The 15,766-nt window shown below is 33.0% G+C and overlaps 1 protein-coding gene across 1 annotated transcript; it reads left to right on the top strand.

The window, feature by feature from the left end:
- Positions 1–6,434: 6,434 nt before the first annotated feature.
- LOC126884293 (uncharacterized) lies at positions 6,435–9,561 on the top strand. Its single transcript, XM_050650225.1, has 2 exons — positions 6,435–7,310; positions 9,192–9,561. Exons 1-2 carry the CDS (start codon positions 6,561–6,563, stop codon positions 9,255–9,257), a joined length of 816 nt encoding a protein of 271 aa, XP_050506182.1. The 5' UTR covers positions 6,435–6,560; the 3' UTR covers positions 9,258–9,561.
- Positions 9,562–15,766: the final 6,205 nt, after the last annotated feature.

The raw sequence follows: 15,766 nt of genomic DNA on the forward strand, positions 1-15,766 counted from the left end.
TAGACCAGGCTAAGGATATGCCACTCAATGCATGGGGGCAAAGAATACATATCTCCCACGTGAGAGATATGCATTCTTTGATCGGAGTGTAACGCCAATATCAAGTATTTACGGTGGTCCATGATACATGAATAACAAGATAATCAGCCCTGTGATGGCTGACCGAAGTTATCGTTAACGTAAAGTTATCCTGTAGTTATGTTATAACCATCGAATTAATGTGATGTATCATACTTAACTTAACTATCTGCGTAATTTCTTGACAGTTCTTGAGTTATCTGGTCACTTTATAACGCGACGTTAAACCTCAAGTTATGAGATAACTCTGTAGTTATGCAAGGTTAGGTTCATCTTTTGACTTGTTTTTAGACAGAAATCAAGTGAATTTAGAAGCTATAGTAATTTAATAATTAAGAATAGAAGGGTAATACAATTTTAAAAATTATACAAAAATCAAATCGAGCGATATAAGTTGAAATTTTATTTTAAGTGCCTACTGAGCTTTCTATCCAGAGTGGCCAGATGATATTTTATAAATCCCCCACTTAGAAACTGAAATTCCCTGAAATTGAAGCTCAAATACCCCAAAGTCCCCAAATTTAAATTGTTGCCGCATTTTAATAAATTATTAATCAAATGAAGAGAACAGTAAAGCAAAATTCATACTACAATATCAACGAGGGCCATGGAAATAAGTCATAGTTCCTATCGTCTTCGATTATATGGGAGTATAATATACAGTTCTATGTACATTCGCAAATTAATTTATCCTGACCCCTTAAAATCATCCATAATTTTCCGCCCCCAAAAAATCCCACTACAATTTCTGCTTAGAAAAATTTCAATAGACGCTTTCAAATTAACCCAAAATTTTGGGAAAATACACCAATCTGGCAACCCTGTTTCTATCTACCGTTTGAAAGCAACTTAGAAACACCAAGGAACCCAAACAGCTGTTTGCTGTTCGGTCATCGGCGGTAGCCGACGACGGGTATGTTCGGAACAATCTCTCGCGCTCACTCCAACTTGTACTATTTGTACATAAGGTTCTCTTTGTTACTTCAAAATTTGTTCCTCAAAACTTCTTTCTAATATAACGTTGATGATATAACGTTGGATGGAGTATTCTTTGATATAGCTATCTCATAACTGCGAGCGATACATCACACCAAATTTTACCTATATAGTTATGGGCACCTTATTCCTGAGAGTTATCTTAACTTTAACTCAAACGTTAAACTTCGGTCATCCATCACACGACTGAATCAGCCGTGTGATGGATGACCGAAGTTATCGTTAACGTAAAGTTATCCTGTATAGTTATGTTATCCTCGAATTGGTGTGATGTATCATATTTAACTTAACTATTTGCGTTATTTCTTGACAGTTCTTGAGTTATCTGATATATCAACTGTTACTTTATAACGCGACGTTAAACCTCAAGTTATAAGATAAACTCTGTAGTTATGTAAGGTAAGGTTCATCTTTTGACTTGTTTTTTAGACAGAAATCAAGTGAATTTAGAAGCTAATAATTTAATAATTAAGAATAGGAGGGTAATATAATTTTAAAAATTATACAAAAATCAAATCGAGAGATTTAGGTTGAAATTTTATTTTAAGTACCTACTGAGCTATCCGGAGTTGCCAGATGATATTTTATAAATCCTCCACTTAGAAACTGAAACTCCCTCAAATTGAAGCTCAAATACCCCAAATTTAAATTTTTGCCGCATTTTAATATAAATCAGTAGTCAAATGAAGAGAACAGTAAACCGAGTAAACCAGAATTATACTATTTATCAACGAGGGCTCTGGAAATAATTCATAGTTCCTATCGTCTTCGATTGTATGGGAGTATAATTATACAGTTCTATGTACATTCGCAAATTTAATTTACCATGACCCCTTAAAATCCTCCATAATTTTCCGCCCCCAAAAAGTCCCACTACAATTTCTGCTTAGAAAAATTTCAATAGACGCTTTCAAATTACCCCAAAATTATGGGAAAATACACCAATTGGGCACCCCTGTTTCTATCTACCGTTTGAAACACCACCGAACCTAAACAGCTGTTTGCTGTTCGGTGATCGGCGGTGGCCGACGACGGGTTTTACTTGTACGGTCATCTACCTATCTTGTAGCATTTTCCGATCAATCTCTCGCTCTCACTCCAACTTGTACTATTTCTACATAAGGTTCTCTTTGTTACCTCAACCTTTTTTCCTCAAATGTTATTTCTAATATAACGTTGATGAAATAACTATCTCATAACTCTGACCGATACATCACACCGAATTTTACCTAAATAGTTATGGGCATCGTTATTCATGAGAGTTATCTTAACTTTAACTCAAACGTTAAAGTTAACTTCGGTCATTCATCACAGGGCTGAATATGAGAAGAAGAGAAGGGAGTCGTGACGTAACTGGAGACCCAAGTTCGTAATGGTTCGTAACATGATACTATTGGCCATGAGCCGATGGGTAGAGGGGATTTGACAGCTTTCGCCAGCGCTGTTAGTGGCAGTTTTGTGCATTTATCTGATAAATTTAAATGGCGCGCCATGGGTAGAGGAGAGCGGATTTGACGGTTGTCACTGGTTTTCACCAGCGCTGGTAGTGCAGAGTTGCCACATTTAGTAGATTTCTACTTTTTTGGTAGATTTTTGAAAAATTTTTAAAAAATTCTGATAGGCAATATTTTTTAGAAGATTTTTGGTATATTTCAACATTTTCTTATGACTAAAATAAAATTTGCTTTTTAATAGTATTTACCCCATTTCTAAATTAATTTTTAGACATTTTGTTACAATTTCCCAATGTCATTACCGAAAATAAGATTCAGGGGTGGGATTCTGTGTACAATCGCTAACACCGCCGACCGCTTTCTATCAATGTCAATATATTGAGGGGGATTTACCTTGTAAATATCAGTATTTGAAACGCTTTCGTAGTCCCCCACTTTTAAAACTTATTTTTAACTTTAGGATGACGAAAAAAATATGTAATGTAGGTAAAAGCCCAATCTGTGTTCCTATGGCGAGATTTTTTAAAAATTTTATTTAGTTTTTTCTAAAAAAATTGGTAAAATGTCGGTTTTTTACCCATTTTTCTCAATTTTTTTTAAGGAAACCTAAATAAAATTTTTAAAAACTCTCTCCACAGGAACACAGATTGGACTTTTACCTACATTAAATAATTTTTTTCGTGAGCCTAAAATCAAAAATAAGCTTTAAAAATGGGGGACTACGAACTCTTTGCAATCCAATATTTTGCTTCTATAAAGTGGCTCCGCCGATTGGAAAGTAAAGGAACTAATATTTTTTAAAGATAATAAACTCATAAAACTATTCACAGATGTTTGCATTTTACTGGGGAATGATGAAAAATACTTTTTAATTTTTGCCTTTATTTCTATATATCTTTGGTACCTTCATAAGTAATTTTTGTGTTCTCTTTATATAAAATATTTGTATCGCTACGTATATTTGTATCTTATTTAGTTATTAAAATCTGACATTAGTTTTCAAGTTAAAATATTAGCAAATATTCTAATATATAAAAAAGAATTAGTAATTCAATGCAAAAAATAAAATAATTATTAGGAATCACATTTTAATAAATCAAATTAACTAAAAACTAAAATTGTTGTTTTTCTGGTGTTGATTTCAAGATTATTTTTTATTGCATTAAATTGGCAATAAAAATAGCTTCAAATGAGGAATCACACTTTGAATTTTGTAAGTAACTATTATTTTTCCCTGTAGAATAAAATATTTGCACCTATTAGGTTTAGTGTCTGACAGTGGTATTTTTGGTATTACAATAGGTCTGTTCCAACCAACAGTCAAACTAGTCAGAAATCGTCAGCAAACAGTTGGCCAGTGCGAGAACATAATGCAGTCATAAGATCGACTATTCGCTGATAGTTTCTGACTGGTTTGACCGCTAGTTGGAACAAGCCTCATAAAAACATCTGCAAGGGATTAAGTATTAATAATATAAATAATCAGCAGGTAGGTACCGAAGGTAATTATATCATTATCTTTTCTGTATTTGAGCAGTAGTGTCGTGTATTTTTCAGACTTAGTGCACACCTACATTGGATCCGATTTTCTCCGATCAGATCAGATCAGACCAGATCCGATCCGATCCGACAGGCGGTGCCTACATTGGATCCGTCTTTCTCCGATCAGATCAGATCCGATCAGACCGGTTTTCCGGCGAGGGTGCCTACATTGGTTCAGTAATCTTCCGACCACCGACCACCGACAATGAGTTCCGATGAAGATGTGTTAAGGAGATGATGAATTTAATATATTTAAACATGTTAGCTTGCAACCCCCAACTTGCAACCAATTTGAAACCAGTTTGAAACCGGTTTGCAACCAGTTTGCAACCATTTTGCAACCATTTTGCAACCAACTTGCAACCAATTTGCAACCAACTTGCAACCAATTTGCAACCAACTTGCAACCAACTTGCAACTAAAATTGCAACTCAACTTGCAACCAATCGGAATGAAACCAAACACTTCTCGATGAGAATAGGAGAAGCTACTCCCGACGTCGGCCGATATCGGATCTGATCTGATCTGATCGGATCGGAGAAAAACGGATCCAATGTAGGCACTCCCATTTAATACTATGAGTTTATTTTTTATTCCGACGTCGGCCGACGTCGGATCTGATCTGATCTGATCGGATCGGAGAAAAACGGATCCAATGTAGGCACCCCCATTTAATACTATGGGTTTATTTTCTATTCCGACGTCGGCCGACGTCGGATCTGATCTGATCGGAGAAAATCGGATCCAATGTAGGTGCGGCCTTATCTTTGTATTTTTGAGTTTTCGAGTGTTATTTTGATATTTTTACGATGCCTCTAAATCGCAAGCGTCAGAAGACATTGAAAGTAAGTAAGAAAAAAGAAAGTAGCGAATAAATTCATAATATGAATTTTTCAGGTTGTTTCATAAAGAGTTGACTAACTTTAGAGCTGTTAGCAACGTAACTATATGTATACAGTGTGTCCCAAAAGTGTGAAATAAATTCATTATTTTCTAAACTATAAATATTTTCGGGAAACATTATATAGGTACCTATAACAATTTAGTAGATAATTGAAATACCCTTCAAACGAGGTAAAGTAATCTTCTTCGCAACTGTGCCAGGAAACGTAATTTTAAGAATTGAAATCAACCTGTTTCAGGTTTTTTGAAAATATTTTCAGTTTATGAAATAATGAAGTTATTCCACATTTTCAGGTCACACTGCATAGAACAGTGGTGACAATGGATATCTAGTGAGATATTTCAGATTTTATTGGTTTTCGAAGGGACTATTTTAATTAATATAAGTAATTATTAATAATCACAGTTGAATTGCTTATTTGTGGCAAAATTTAAAGGAAACCCAAAGTTTTTTTATTAGACAAAAAGTAATTGGTAGGTACAATACATTCATTTAATTTTTTCTTGTAGTTTTAAAAATAGAAATTATACCCAGGTTTAGCTTTGCAGAGTTAGTCAGGTCTTTACAAAGTACCATATAAAACAAAATGGACACAATGAAACGCCCTATATAAAATTTATGCGATTGTAAAAATCTTATTGTCTATGAAAATGAATTCTATCAAAGTGAAATGGAGAAATTATTGATACAAAATAAGGTTATTTCAGGATAGAGCTTCAACATCTGGACAATTACAACTTCTAGAAGTTGAGGACGATTTGAATTTGCAACATAATAATATGGCAAGTTCTACTCCTGCTATTGAGAATTATACCGAAGAAAGCAATAATTTTATTGATGTAGATAATGTAGACAACATTTATAATAGTTCAGTAGACAATTATATGGTATAGTCTGTTCGCTAAACTCAGACGCAACTTTCTAGATATTTTAGTCGGTAATTTTGCCAATTTTAGTAAAATTGGCAAAAAATAATTACTAAATAGTTAATAATCACTAACTAGTTAGTAATTTTGCCAATTTTTGCAAAATTGGCAAAAAACAAAAAAATTATCGACTACAATATCTAGCCAGTTGCGTCTTGGTTTAGCGAACCGACTATAGAAGCAGTTTTACGTGGTGTACAATCTCTGAGTGAAAATAAAGTTGATTTTGATAATTCTCAACTCCGACATGAAGAAAATTCAAATAGCGGAGCAAAACTTTTTGAGAATTCAAATAGTGGAACAGACCTTTGTGACAATTCAAATAATGGAACAGACCTTTGTGACATTTCAAATTATGTAAACAAACAACTCAAACAAGTAGTAGTTTCTAATGTTAGTGAAAATATGGACGCTAGTGATACTTTTAATTTCGAAGTTGGTCAACTTACAGTTTCTAAAAATGTGAAGAAAAATGAAAAAGTAGACTCTGACTCAAAAATAAACCTCTAAGGACGCAGAATACTTGATATTCAATATTTTTTAGATTCCCTGATTTTAATATCAAACCATGCGCCTCACTTTGGATGTTCTCTTCAAAATTTAAAGGTAACAAAAGAAACAAGATTTGGATTAGCATCTAAAATAACATTTAAATGTAATATGTGTCTTTCTACTGAGACTGTGACAACAGTTGAAGATTTCGAAGAAATCAATAAAAGTGCTGTCTTTGGCATTACTAACGTTGGGTCAGGATATGCACATTTAAATGAATTCAATTCTTCTTTAAATATACCAACATTATCCTCTAAAACATATAACAAGATACAGGATAACTTATCGGACCTTTGGGAAGAAGCGGCCCTAGAAGAAATGGCAAAAGCTGCCAACGAAGAAAAAAGATTAGCAATAGAATGCGGCGAACTAAGTAAAGACGGTATCCCTTTAGTTACAGTCGTTTGTGATGGTGTTTGGGCTAAAAGGTCATACAGAATGAACTATAATTCATTTAGTGGGGCTGCTGCAATTGTGGGTTTCAAAACAAAAAAAGTACTATTTTTAACAGTGAGAAATAAATTTTGCATCATCTGCAAAAAATATTCCACTGATACACCACAACATAATTGTTACAAAAATTGGAACGGTTCCTCAAGTGCTATGGAAGCTAACATTATTGCTGAAGGATTTATTAAGAGTATTGAAATGTATGGATTAATTTTTAATAAAATGGTTGCCGATGGAGATAGCAGCTGCTATGATGCTATATTGCAAAAGGATCCATATAAAAATTTTGATATTTCTGTTCAGAAGGTGGAGTGCCGAAATCACTTGCTGAGAAATTATCTCAGAAAAATAAGAGGCCTGACTCAACAAAAGGATTCTGGGCCTTTGCAACTCCGAAAAGAAGTGAAGGTAAGATTGTTTTTTTCTTAACTTTCAAGTTATATTTTTTTTGTAAAGGGCTTTCAGGACATTTTTGATTACAGAAAATAAGCATTTGTCGGTATTGTGACATGTAAGATTTAGGATACTTAACCTTTTAGTCAGCTTTTGACTTATAACGACCTTTCTTTTAAACAACCTACATTTAGAATTCACAGACATTCTGTTCAATAAGTTATATCACAAATATTTTCTTTATTTATTCAGTTATTTCGGTTACGTTTACGTACCTTCTAACTTTGTTTTTCAAAATCAGATGTGTTTGTGTTCTATCAACTTGACAACTAATAGCTACCTAATGTGTAAACATTTTATACAGGGTGTTTGGTAAAGAATGGGCCATAGCTTAACCTCAGGTTCCTGAGGTTAAAATAGGCCGACTTAAGCTAACTTACCTTAGTACAAAGTTTATAATAACCGAGATACAGGGTGTCAAAGTTAAACTTTTTTTTTTATTTATTATTGAATATTTCCTGACAGGCATGAGATATCAACACGAAATTTGGTATGTGGGATTTTTTTGGGACGAGAAAACTAAATTCCCTACCAAAAATTATGTGTTGCCCAGAGGGCGCCACATAAGCTTTTCAACACTCATTTATTACGTTCAATTTTTTTATACCTCACTCTGTATAATTTTGACATTAAAATTTTTATTCTCCTATTAGTTTTACTTAAAAAAGGTATACTTCTTTTATCTCCCTAAACTCAACCGTTTTCGAGATAAATGCATTTTAAATCTGCGATACACCATCATTTTTAGCATAATATCATTGTAGTTACCCCCGAAAAATAACTTAAAACCATAAAAATTTCCAAAAATATATCGCAAATTTCTTTAAATGGAATTTGCGATGCAATCACATTAATTTGAGAACTGGCACAATTTTTATCTTCTTCTTTTCTTCTTAAGGTGCCTATCCGTTCCGGATGTTGGCGACCAGCATGGCTATCCTAACTTTGCTTGCTGCTATTCTGAATAGTCCGGTTGTCGATGTATTAAACCACTTTCTCAGGTTTTGAAGCCAAGATATTCTTCTTCTCCCTGGTCCTCTCTTTCCAAATACCTTGCCTTGAAGAATGAGTTGCAACAAGCCATATCTCTGTTCATTCCTCATAACATGGCCAAGATATTCTAGTTTGCGCTCTTTGATTATGTTAATAATCTCGCATTCCTTGCCTATTCTACGTAGAACCTCAATATTAGTCACACGATCCACCCACGAAATTCTCAAAATGCGCCTGTAACACCACATCTCAAATGCCTCGAGTTTTCTCAAAGAAGCCTCGGAAAGTGTCCAGGCCTCTACTCCGTATAATAACGTAGAAAATTTTTATAGTTTTAAGTTATTTTTCGGGTGTAACTACAATGATATTATGCTAAAAATGATGGTGTATCGCAGATTTAAAATGCATTTATCTCGAAAACCGTTGAGTTTAGGGAGATGAAAGAAGTATACCTTTTTTAAGTAAAACTAATAGAAGAATAAAAATTTTAATGTCAAAATTATACAGAGTGAGGGATAAAAAAAATTTAACGTAATAAATGAGTGCTGAAAGGCGTATGTGGCGCCCTCTGGGCAATACATAATTTTTGGTACGGAATTTAGTTTTCTCGACCCAACAAACCCCCATATACCAAATTTCATGTTGTTATCTCATACCTGTCAGGAAATATTCAATAATAAATAAAAAAATTTAACTTTGACACCTTCTATCTCGGTTATTATAAACTTTGTACTAAGGTAAGTTAGCTTAAATCAGCCTATTTTAACCTCAGAAACCTGAGGTTAAGCTATGGCCCATTCTTTACCAAACACCCTTTATAATGTATTTTATTTCAATTTTTAGTATGAAATTATAAATCAACAGTATGAAATTATAAATAAATCAATTACCTACGTTACACGTCCATGAAGTGATAATTAAAGTAGGTACTCGTTTAGATGTTCTTGACTCGGCTCCTTGATCGCATATAAGATCTACTCGTATCAGTTCGCATATAAGATCAATTAATGAAAACCACAATTGGTATTATCAAATTCAAGGTCAATTGCATGTTACAAAAATGGATTTTTGCTACCTTTGCGTTTGGACTCCAAAAGGAATAAAAATAGAAAAGAATCCAAGAAACCAGGTATTCTGGACCCAAAAAATGGAAGAAAAAATAAAAATATTTTATTTGGAGTATGTTTTGCCTGAAATTGTTGACAGCAGGGTTAACAGGACAATGGCAATTAGAGATAAAGATAATATTAAATAAAGTGTTATTTTTACTGAATGATTTTTTATTTTTATACCCAAGATGGTCAAAAGGGACATGTAAGTCGTTTTTTCTAATTTTGAATTTTTAGGACATAAAAACACAAAACTTTAAAAGAGTGTGATTTTCTAAATTCTGCCTTATTGATAGTACCTAATAATTAAAAAAAAAAAATAACTTTGTCTTCCCATTACATATTGGTACGTCCTGTAATTTTCAAAATAATTCAACTTTTATCTCTGACTGTTAAGATGACAGAGATTTTTAATTTTGTCATAGATAGGTTACTGTGTATATTTTTCCTGTAAGATTTTTTATAAAAGTCAATAATCCGAAACAATATCTCAATATAAAATCATTTAAGAGGGAAATTTACCTTGTAAATATCAGTATTTGAAACGCTTTCGTAGTCCCCCACTTTAAAAACTTATTTTTAACTTTGGGATGACGAAAAAAATATGTAATGTAGGTAAAAGCCCAATCTGTGTTCCTATGGAGAGATTTTTTAAAAAATTTATTTAGTTTTTTCTAAAAAAATTGGTAAAATGTCGGTTTTTTACCCATTTTCCTCAATTTTTTTTAAGGAAACCTAAATAAAATTTTTAAAAACTCTCTCCACAGGAACACAGATTGGACTTTTAACTACATTACATAATTTTTTCGTGAGCCTAAAATCAAAAATAAGCTTTAAAAATGCGGGACTACGAACTCTTTGCAATCCAATATTTTGCTTCTATAAAGTGGCTCCGCCGATTGGAAAGTACATGACAAGGTAATCCTTATTTCCTTATTATTGCAGACTGTGCAAAATAAGTCTTTAAACTTATTTCAGAGATTTCAAATCCCCTCGTATTTATTATACTTAGAGATAAGGGAGATTATTTTATTGTATGAAACGTAATTTATAACGTTATATTTACGCTCCGCCTATCAGTAGCAAAATATCTACCTCCGCCTTAACCGAATCCCCGCAGGTCTTGCTCTTGATAAGGTAAATCCCCCACTTAATTCAAATATTTTCTTGTTTTACTAAGTGTCACTTCAGCATCAACTAGCAAAACTAGAAAATAATTCAATTAAAGCTAAAAATTCAAATATTTTCACGACAATTGACATCGATAGAAAGCGAAGTGTAGATATCTACAGTGCACGGAATCTAGCCCCAGGACATAGATGATGAATATTAAACAGAAATGAAACTGGATTCTGGTGTAACAAACTTGCAGATTTCAAGTAGCAGTGCAATCAGTACCTATTTCAGGTGTTATTGAAGAGTTCTGGTATTCGGTGAGCCTGTTAGAAGCTAACGATGGAAAACTAAAATATTTGCAAAACAACAAATGTTGTGTTTGCGTGTTTCTAATGTAAAATGCGAAATAATTGTTTGAAGAATGTGATCCAGACATGCAGATGTTAAAATCTGTGGATGACAAAATATTATATACAAATATTAAATATGAAACTGATAAAAATTAATTATAGTTGGTCATTTTGTTCCCCAGTTAAAATATAAAAAAGTTTGGTTTTTGTTTACAAACAGTCGTATTAATTTCTAGTTAAACTCCCTCTGTGGCTCAGTGGTAAGAGCGCCTACCTTTGGATCGAAAGGTCCGAATGGTCGTGAACTCGAATCTCACCAGGGTAGAGAATTTTTCGTTTATTATAAATTAATAAATGAAAATAGTTTCTATCCTTGTGTGATCGGTACCCACCGGAGGGACCGCAGACGTTCGGATATAATTAGCGTCTCTGCAAAGACAATGACATCGACTTTGTAAAGTAACAAGACACTTACTCAACACACACTACTACACATAAAGGCTGCATGACACTATGCAAGTTCTTGTATCGAAAATTGTATGAAATTCGGCACGTGATTGGTCGAAATTTTGTTTGTCACCCTGTGTCACGTTATGGTAGTTGGTAGTACTGCATCTACAGCTGATTTTAAGGATTTTATAAAATTTATAAACTTTTTTATAAATTTTAATGTTAACCAGAATTTTACGTTGACTGTTTGAGGTTGATTATTTGTGTTTCTATTTTGTTTTGATATTTGTGCTAAAATATTTTCATAAGAATTATCTTCAGTTTGATCCAAATTAGGAACTATTGTATTTTCGTCTATTAAAAAATTATGCACCATGAAACCTAAATTTATAGTTTGAACTTTACTAGGAGCTAAATATATGGTTATTAGTAGAACAGTAGTCCATACCAAACGGTATATTAAGTATCAATAAAAGATTTATAAATAATACCTACAAAAACACAAATAAATTCATCAATACATGATCCCATTTTCATTTCAGCCGCCATTATGAGTTTAAGTAATTATGACATTTTAGATGTTTTACCAGCAGGTTTTACGTTTTTGCTCTTTGCGCAGAAATTGGCGCAGTTCTTGTACAAGAATCTGTGTCTGACTCAAATTCTTGTATCGTTTCTGATATCGTTTCTTGTATCTGTGTATGACACTATGCATTTTTTTGACATATCAGAAACGATATTAAAAATGATACAAGAAAATGTATGGTGTCATACAGCCTTAACACTAGCTACCTATGGTAAAATCCACTGTACCATCACCATGCCAATGCCCATTAGTTGTCGAGACATTAGCTAAATAAAAAAAATTTCTAGTTAGTCAGCTGTTATTTTTATTATAAAAAGTCCTAAATTATATACAAATATATTAATAAAGTTTTATAGTATATTTTAGTTTTTGATAAGTAGATTTTAGTAAGCTAAACTTACAGTAGATTTTCTAAATAAAATGTGGCAACGCTGTGTTAGTGGCAGTTGGCAGTTTTGTTTTGTGCATTTGATAAACTTCACAAACTGAAATGGCGGGTAATATGGATTTTTCAAAAAAGAAAACAAGATATTGTAGCTCTTGTATTGATTCATGTAAAAATATTGAATATAACAGTACTGGATGCAGTTATTATATTCGGAAACATTGGGTACATGTCCTGTATCAACTAAATCCTTTCCTTTTTTGGTGTTGCTGATTGAAATTGGATATCATGGGAAATAAGACTTGAATCCAGTATAATGTTTAATATCCATTTTGATAGAATTCAAACAAATTACAATTCATACAAATTACAAATTTTAATAAGCAAAGCAGTAAGCACACAAAAATAAACCGAGGTAACCTTTAAAATGTTAAATAATTCATATAAACTTATTCTTTTTCTCAATGGTCTCTTGCGTAAGCAGTCATCCAGTCGCACGAACTTATATATTAAATATTAAAATTATAATGAATAAAATAAAAAAACATAATTAATTTTACTATTAATTATGTGTATTCGTTTAGTAATCAGGTCACAATAATATTTCAGTTCATAATTTGTGTCTTTCTAGATAAATATCTATTTTTCTCGTTTTGTATATTTCACATACATAAATTTTATCAGAAAAGTATAAGTTTCAAACCGCGAGATAGCGCTACCGTCGAAACTCACAGCCAATAAATAACAAGATAATATATTGCGCATCCAGAAGAGAAAGGAGTCGTGACGTGACGTAACTAGAGACCCAAGTTCGTAATGGTTCGTAATGTCCGAATGATTTCCGATTAGTTTGAATTGCTTGCGGTTGTATAGTCCAGGCTGTATGGTCGCCCCGTTAGGTAAATTATTCCGATTCGATTTTTTTGCACAAACTTACTAAAAAAGAGATCCTTATAACAAATCCACAGGGTGTCGGGAGGTGCCGCAGTCAGAAAATTGTTTAAACAATGTTTCTAAACAAATTCAAAAAATACATTTTTTCAATCCGTTCCATTTTCTTAGATTTTTTGGGTCATTATAAGGAAAAAAGGTATCTTGTGATCTTTCTCTAAAATTTATTTTTCTCGAGTTATATGCGATTTAATATTTGAATAACGCGAAAATCGCCATTTTAAGGCTTAATATCTCAGTTAAAAATTATTACTATGAAAGTTAGAAAGTGACCAAATCAAAGTTTTAAAATCCACTCTACAAGATCCTGAAGAAATTTTTGTCATTATTTTATTACTAAGCTGTTATTTTTAATTATTAACAATGAGCGCTAACTGCATAATGGCGGCCGTCAATAGTGAGTGCGAAAGAGATGCACCATTCCGGCCGTCTAATGGTGCATCTCACTTGCACTCACATTGACGACCGCCTCACTTAGCGCTCATTGTTAACAATTAAAAATAACAGCTCAGTAATAAAATAATGACAAAATTTCTTCAGGATCCTGTAGGGGGGCTCTCAACTTTGATTCAGTTACTTTTTGACTTTCATAATAATAATTTTAACCGAGTTATTAAGCCTTGAAAATGGCCATTTTCGCGTTTTTCAAATTTTAAATCGAGTATAACTCAACAACAGCCAGTTTTAGAGAAAAATACCTTTTAGAGACCTTTTTGGCTCATAATGACCCAAAGAATCTAAAAAATTATACGAAGTGAAAAAATTGATTTTTTGAATTTGTTTAAAAAAATTGTTTAAACAATTTTCCGACCGCGGCACCTCGCGGCACTCTGTGTATTTGTTATAAGGAACTCATTTTAAGTGAGTTTGTGCAACAAAATCGAATCGAAATATGTTAGCTAACGGGGGCGACGATATAGCCTGGACTATAAGCTAACAACAAGAATTCAAATTCCGGTCTCCAGTTACGTCAAGCGATGAGCGAACTCGGACGTATTTCCGCTACGGGAAGATCCTATCTTGTTATTTATAGTATCATGCGGTGGTCTAGCTTTCTTTGTCTGTCTTACGAGTGTGAGCGTATCTACCAAGAGGTGGGAGTAATGAAACGACACAGACACAGAGGCAGCGGCCATCATATGCTAGAGAGAGAAAGCTATTCGCGTTACGCTATTTTTCGGACCTTGCCTAATCTACGTGTTATATCTATGGTTCTATAAATATCTATGGTTCTATCTCTGTTATGGTAGGGGAGCCCAAGCGGGGATTTTTGCAGTTACTCGAGCACGTCAGATTATCATATGGGGAGAAAACTGGTACCCTACCACATATTGGCTCTTAACACAGTTAACATGTTACTAATTTTAAATACGAAATGCAGCTCTCATAAAAAGCGTGAACGTCACTCATGAAGTTTTCGACATTTACGGAATCTTTCAATGCATTTAAGTTGTTTAGCTGCTTGTGGAAGAAATTTGTTTTCCATCCTATTTTGAAGATTCGTTTTTATCTTTGTCAACTCCATAACTACATACATGTGTCGCAGATGAGTCAGTCTTCTCCATAAACTCATGAATTATAAATATGTAATGTTATTTATAGCATCATGCATAGACTCAATCGTTTTGTAGAATACATTTAAGAGTGTAGGCGCAAATATTTTACGGCTATCCCTACATTTTCTGTCTTTACACGGCAAATTACGTGTAGTAAAATTCTCACTGGTATGGATATGTAAACATTACTTGACGATGTCATCATTAACTTTAAAGAGATGGCTTTTGAACGTTCTTGGATAACTGCTACTCGTATAATTGCTTAAATTATTAATTCAGTTAACTATTATGGTAATCTTTTCACTATGTATTCAGTGATTGTAATAATTTATATACTGTACAACAAAAACTAATACTCAGTCGAGAAAAGAGGAAAAGTGATAAAGTGATTTTGTAATAAAATATTGTTACTGTTGAACGCTTAAAATTTTGAACATCTTTAACTAAAAAATACTTGGATCACAGAATATATCCTGGTGTATTCTCTGCTTGGATCTTCCATAAATAATAAACAATAAGTTTTTATTAAGTTCACGTCTTAAATCAATTATTTATCAAATACACTATCAATATTATTCAATCAACAACTCAAAATATTCCCGATGCCATCCATGTCAAATATTTAAAATTATCACTGTCTTGTCACTCAGGGGTGGCCAAACTGTGGCTCGCGAGCCACATGTGGCTCTTTAAAGGATACTTTGGGGCCCTAAATAAATGTACCAACCTTAGTTACTTTTAATTTTTGTGTTTAAAAATGTCTTAAATTACTGACAAAAACTATAAAAGACTGTAATGTCAGGACTTAGGCAAGCAGATCCCTTATCACCATTGTTATTCAATTTGACCTAAGAATATGTAATAAGTAAAATATCATCTGAGCTGACAGGGGAATTTGCGAATCGAAGATCAAAA

This window comes from Diabrotica virgifera, chromosome 5, assembly GCF_917563875.1.
Source record: "Diabrotica virgifera virgifera chromosome 5, PGI_DIABVI_V3a".
In the NCBI taxonomy this organism is placed as follows: domain Eukaryota; kingdom Metazoa; phylum Arthropoda; class Insecta; order Coleoptera; family Chrysomelidae; genus Diabrotica; species Diabrotica virgifera.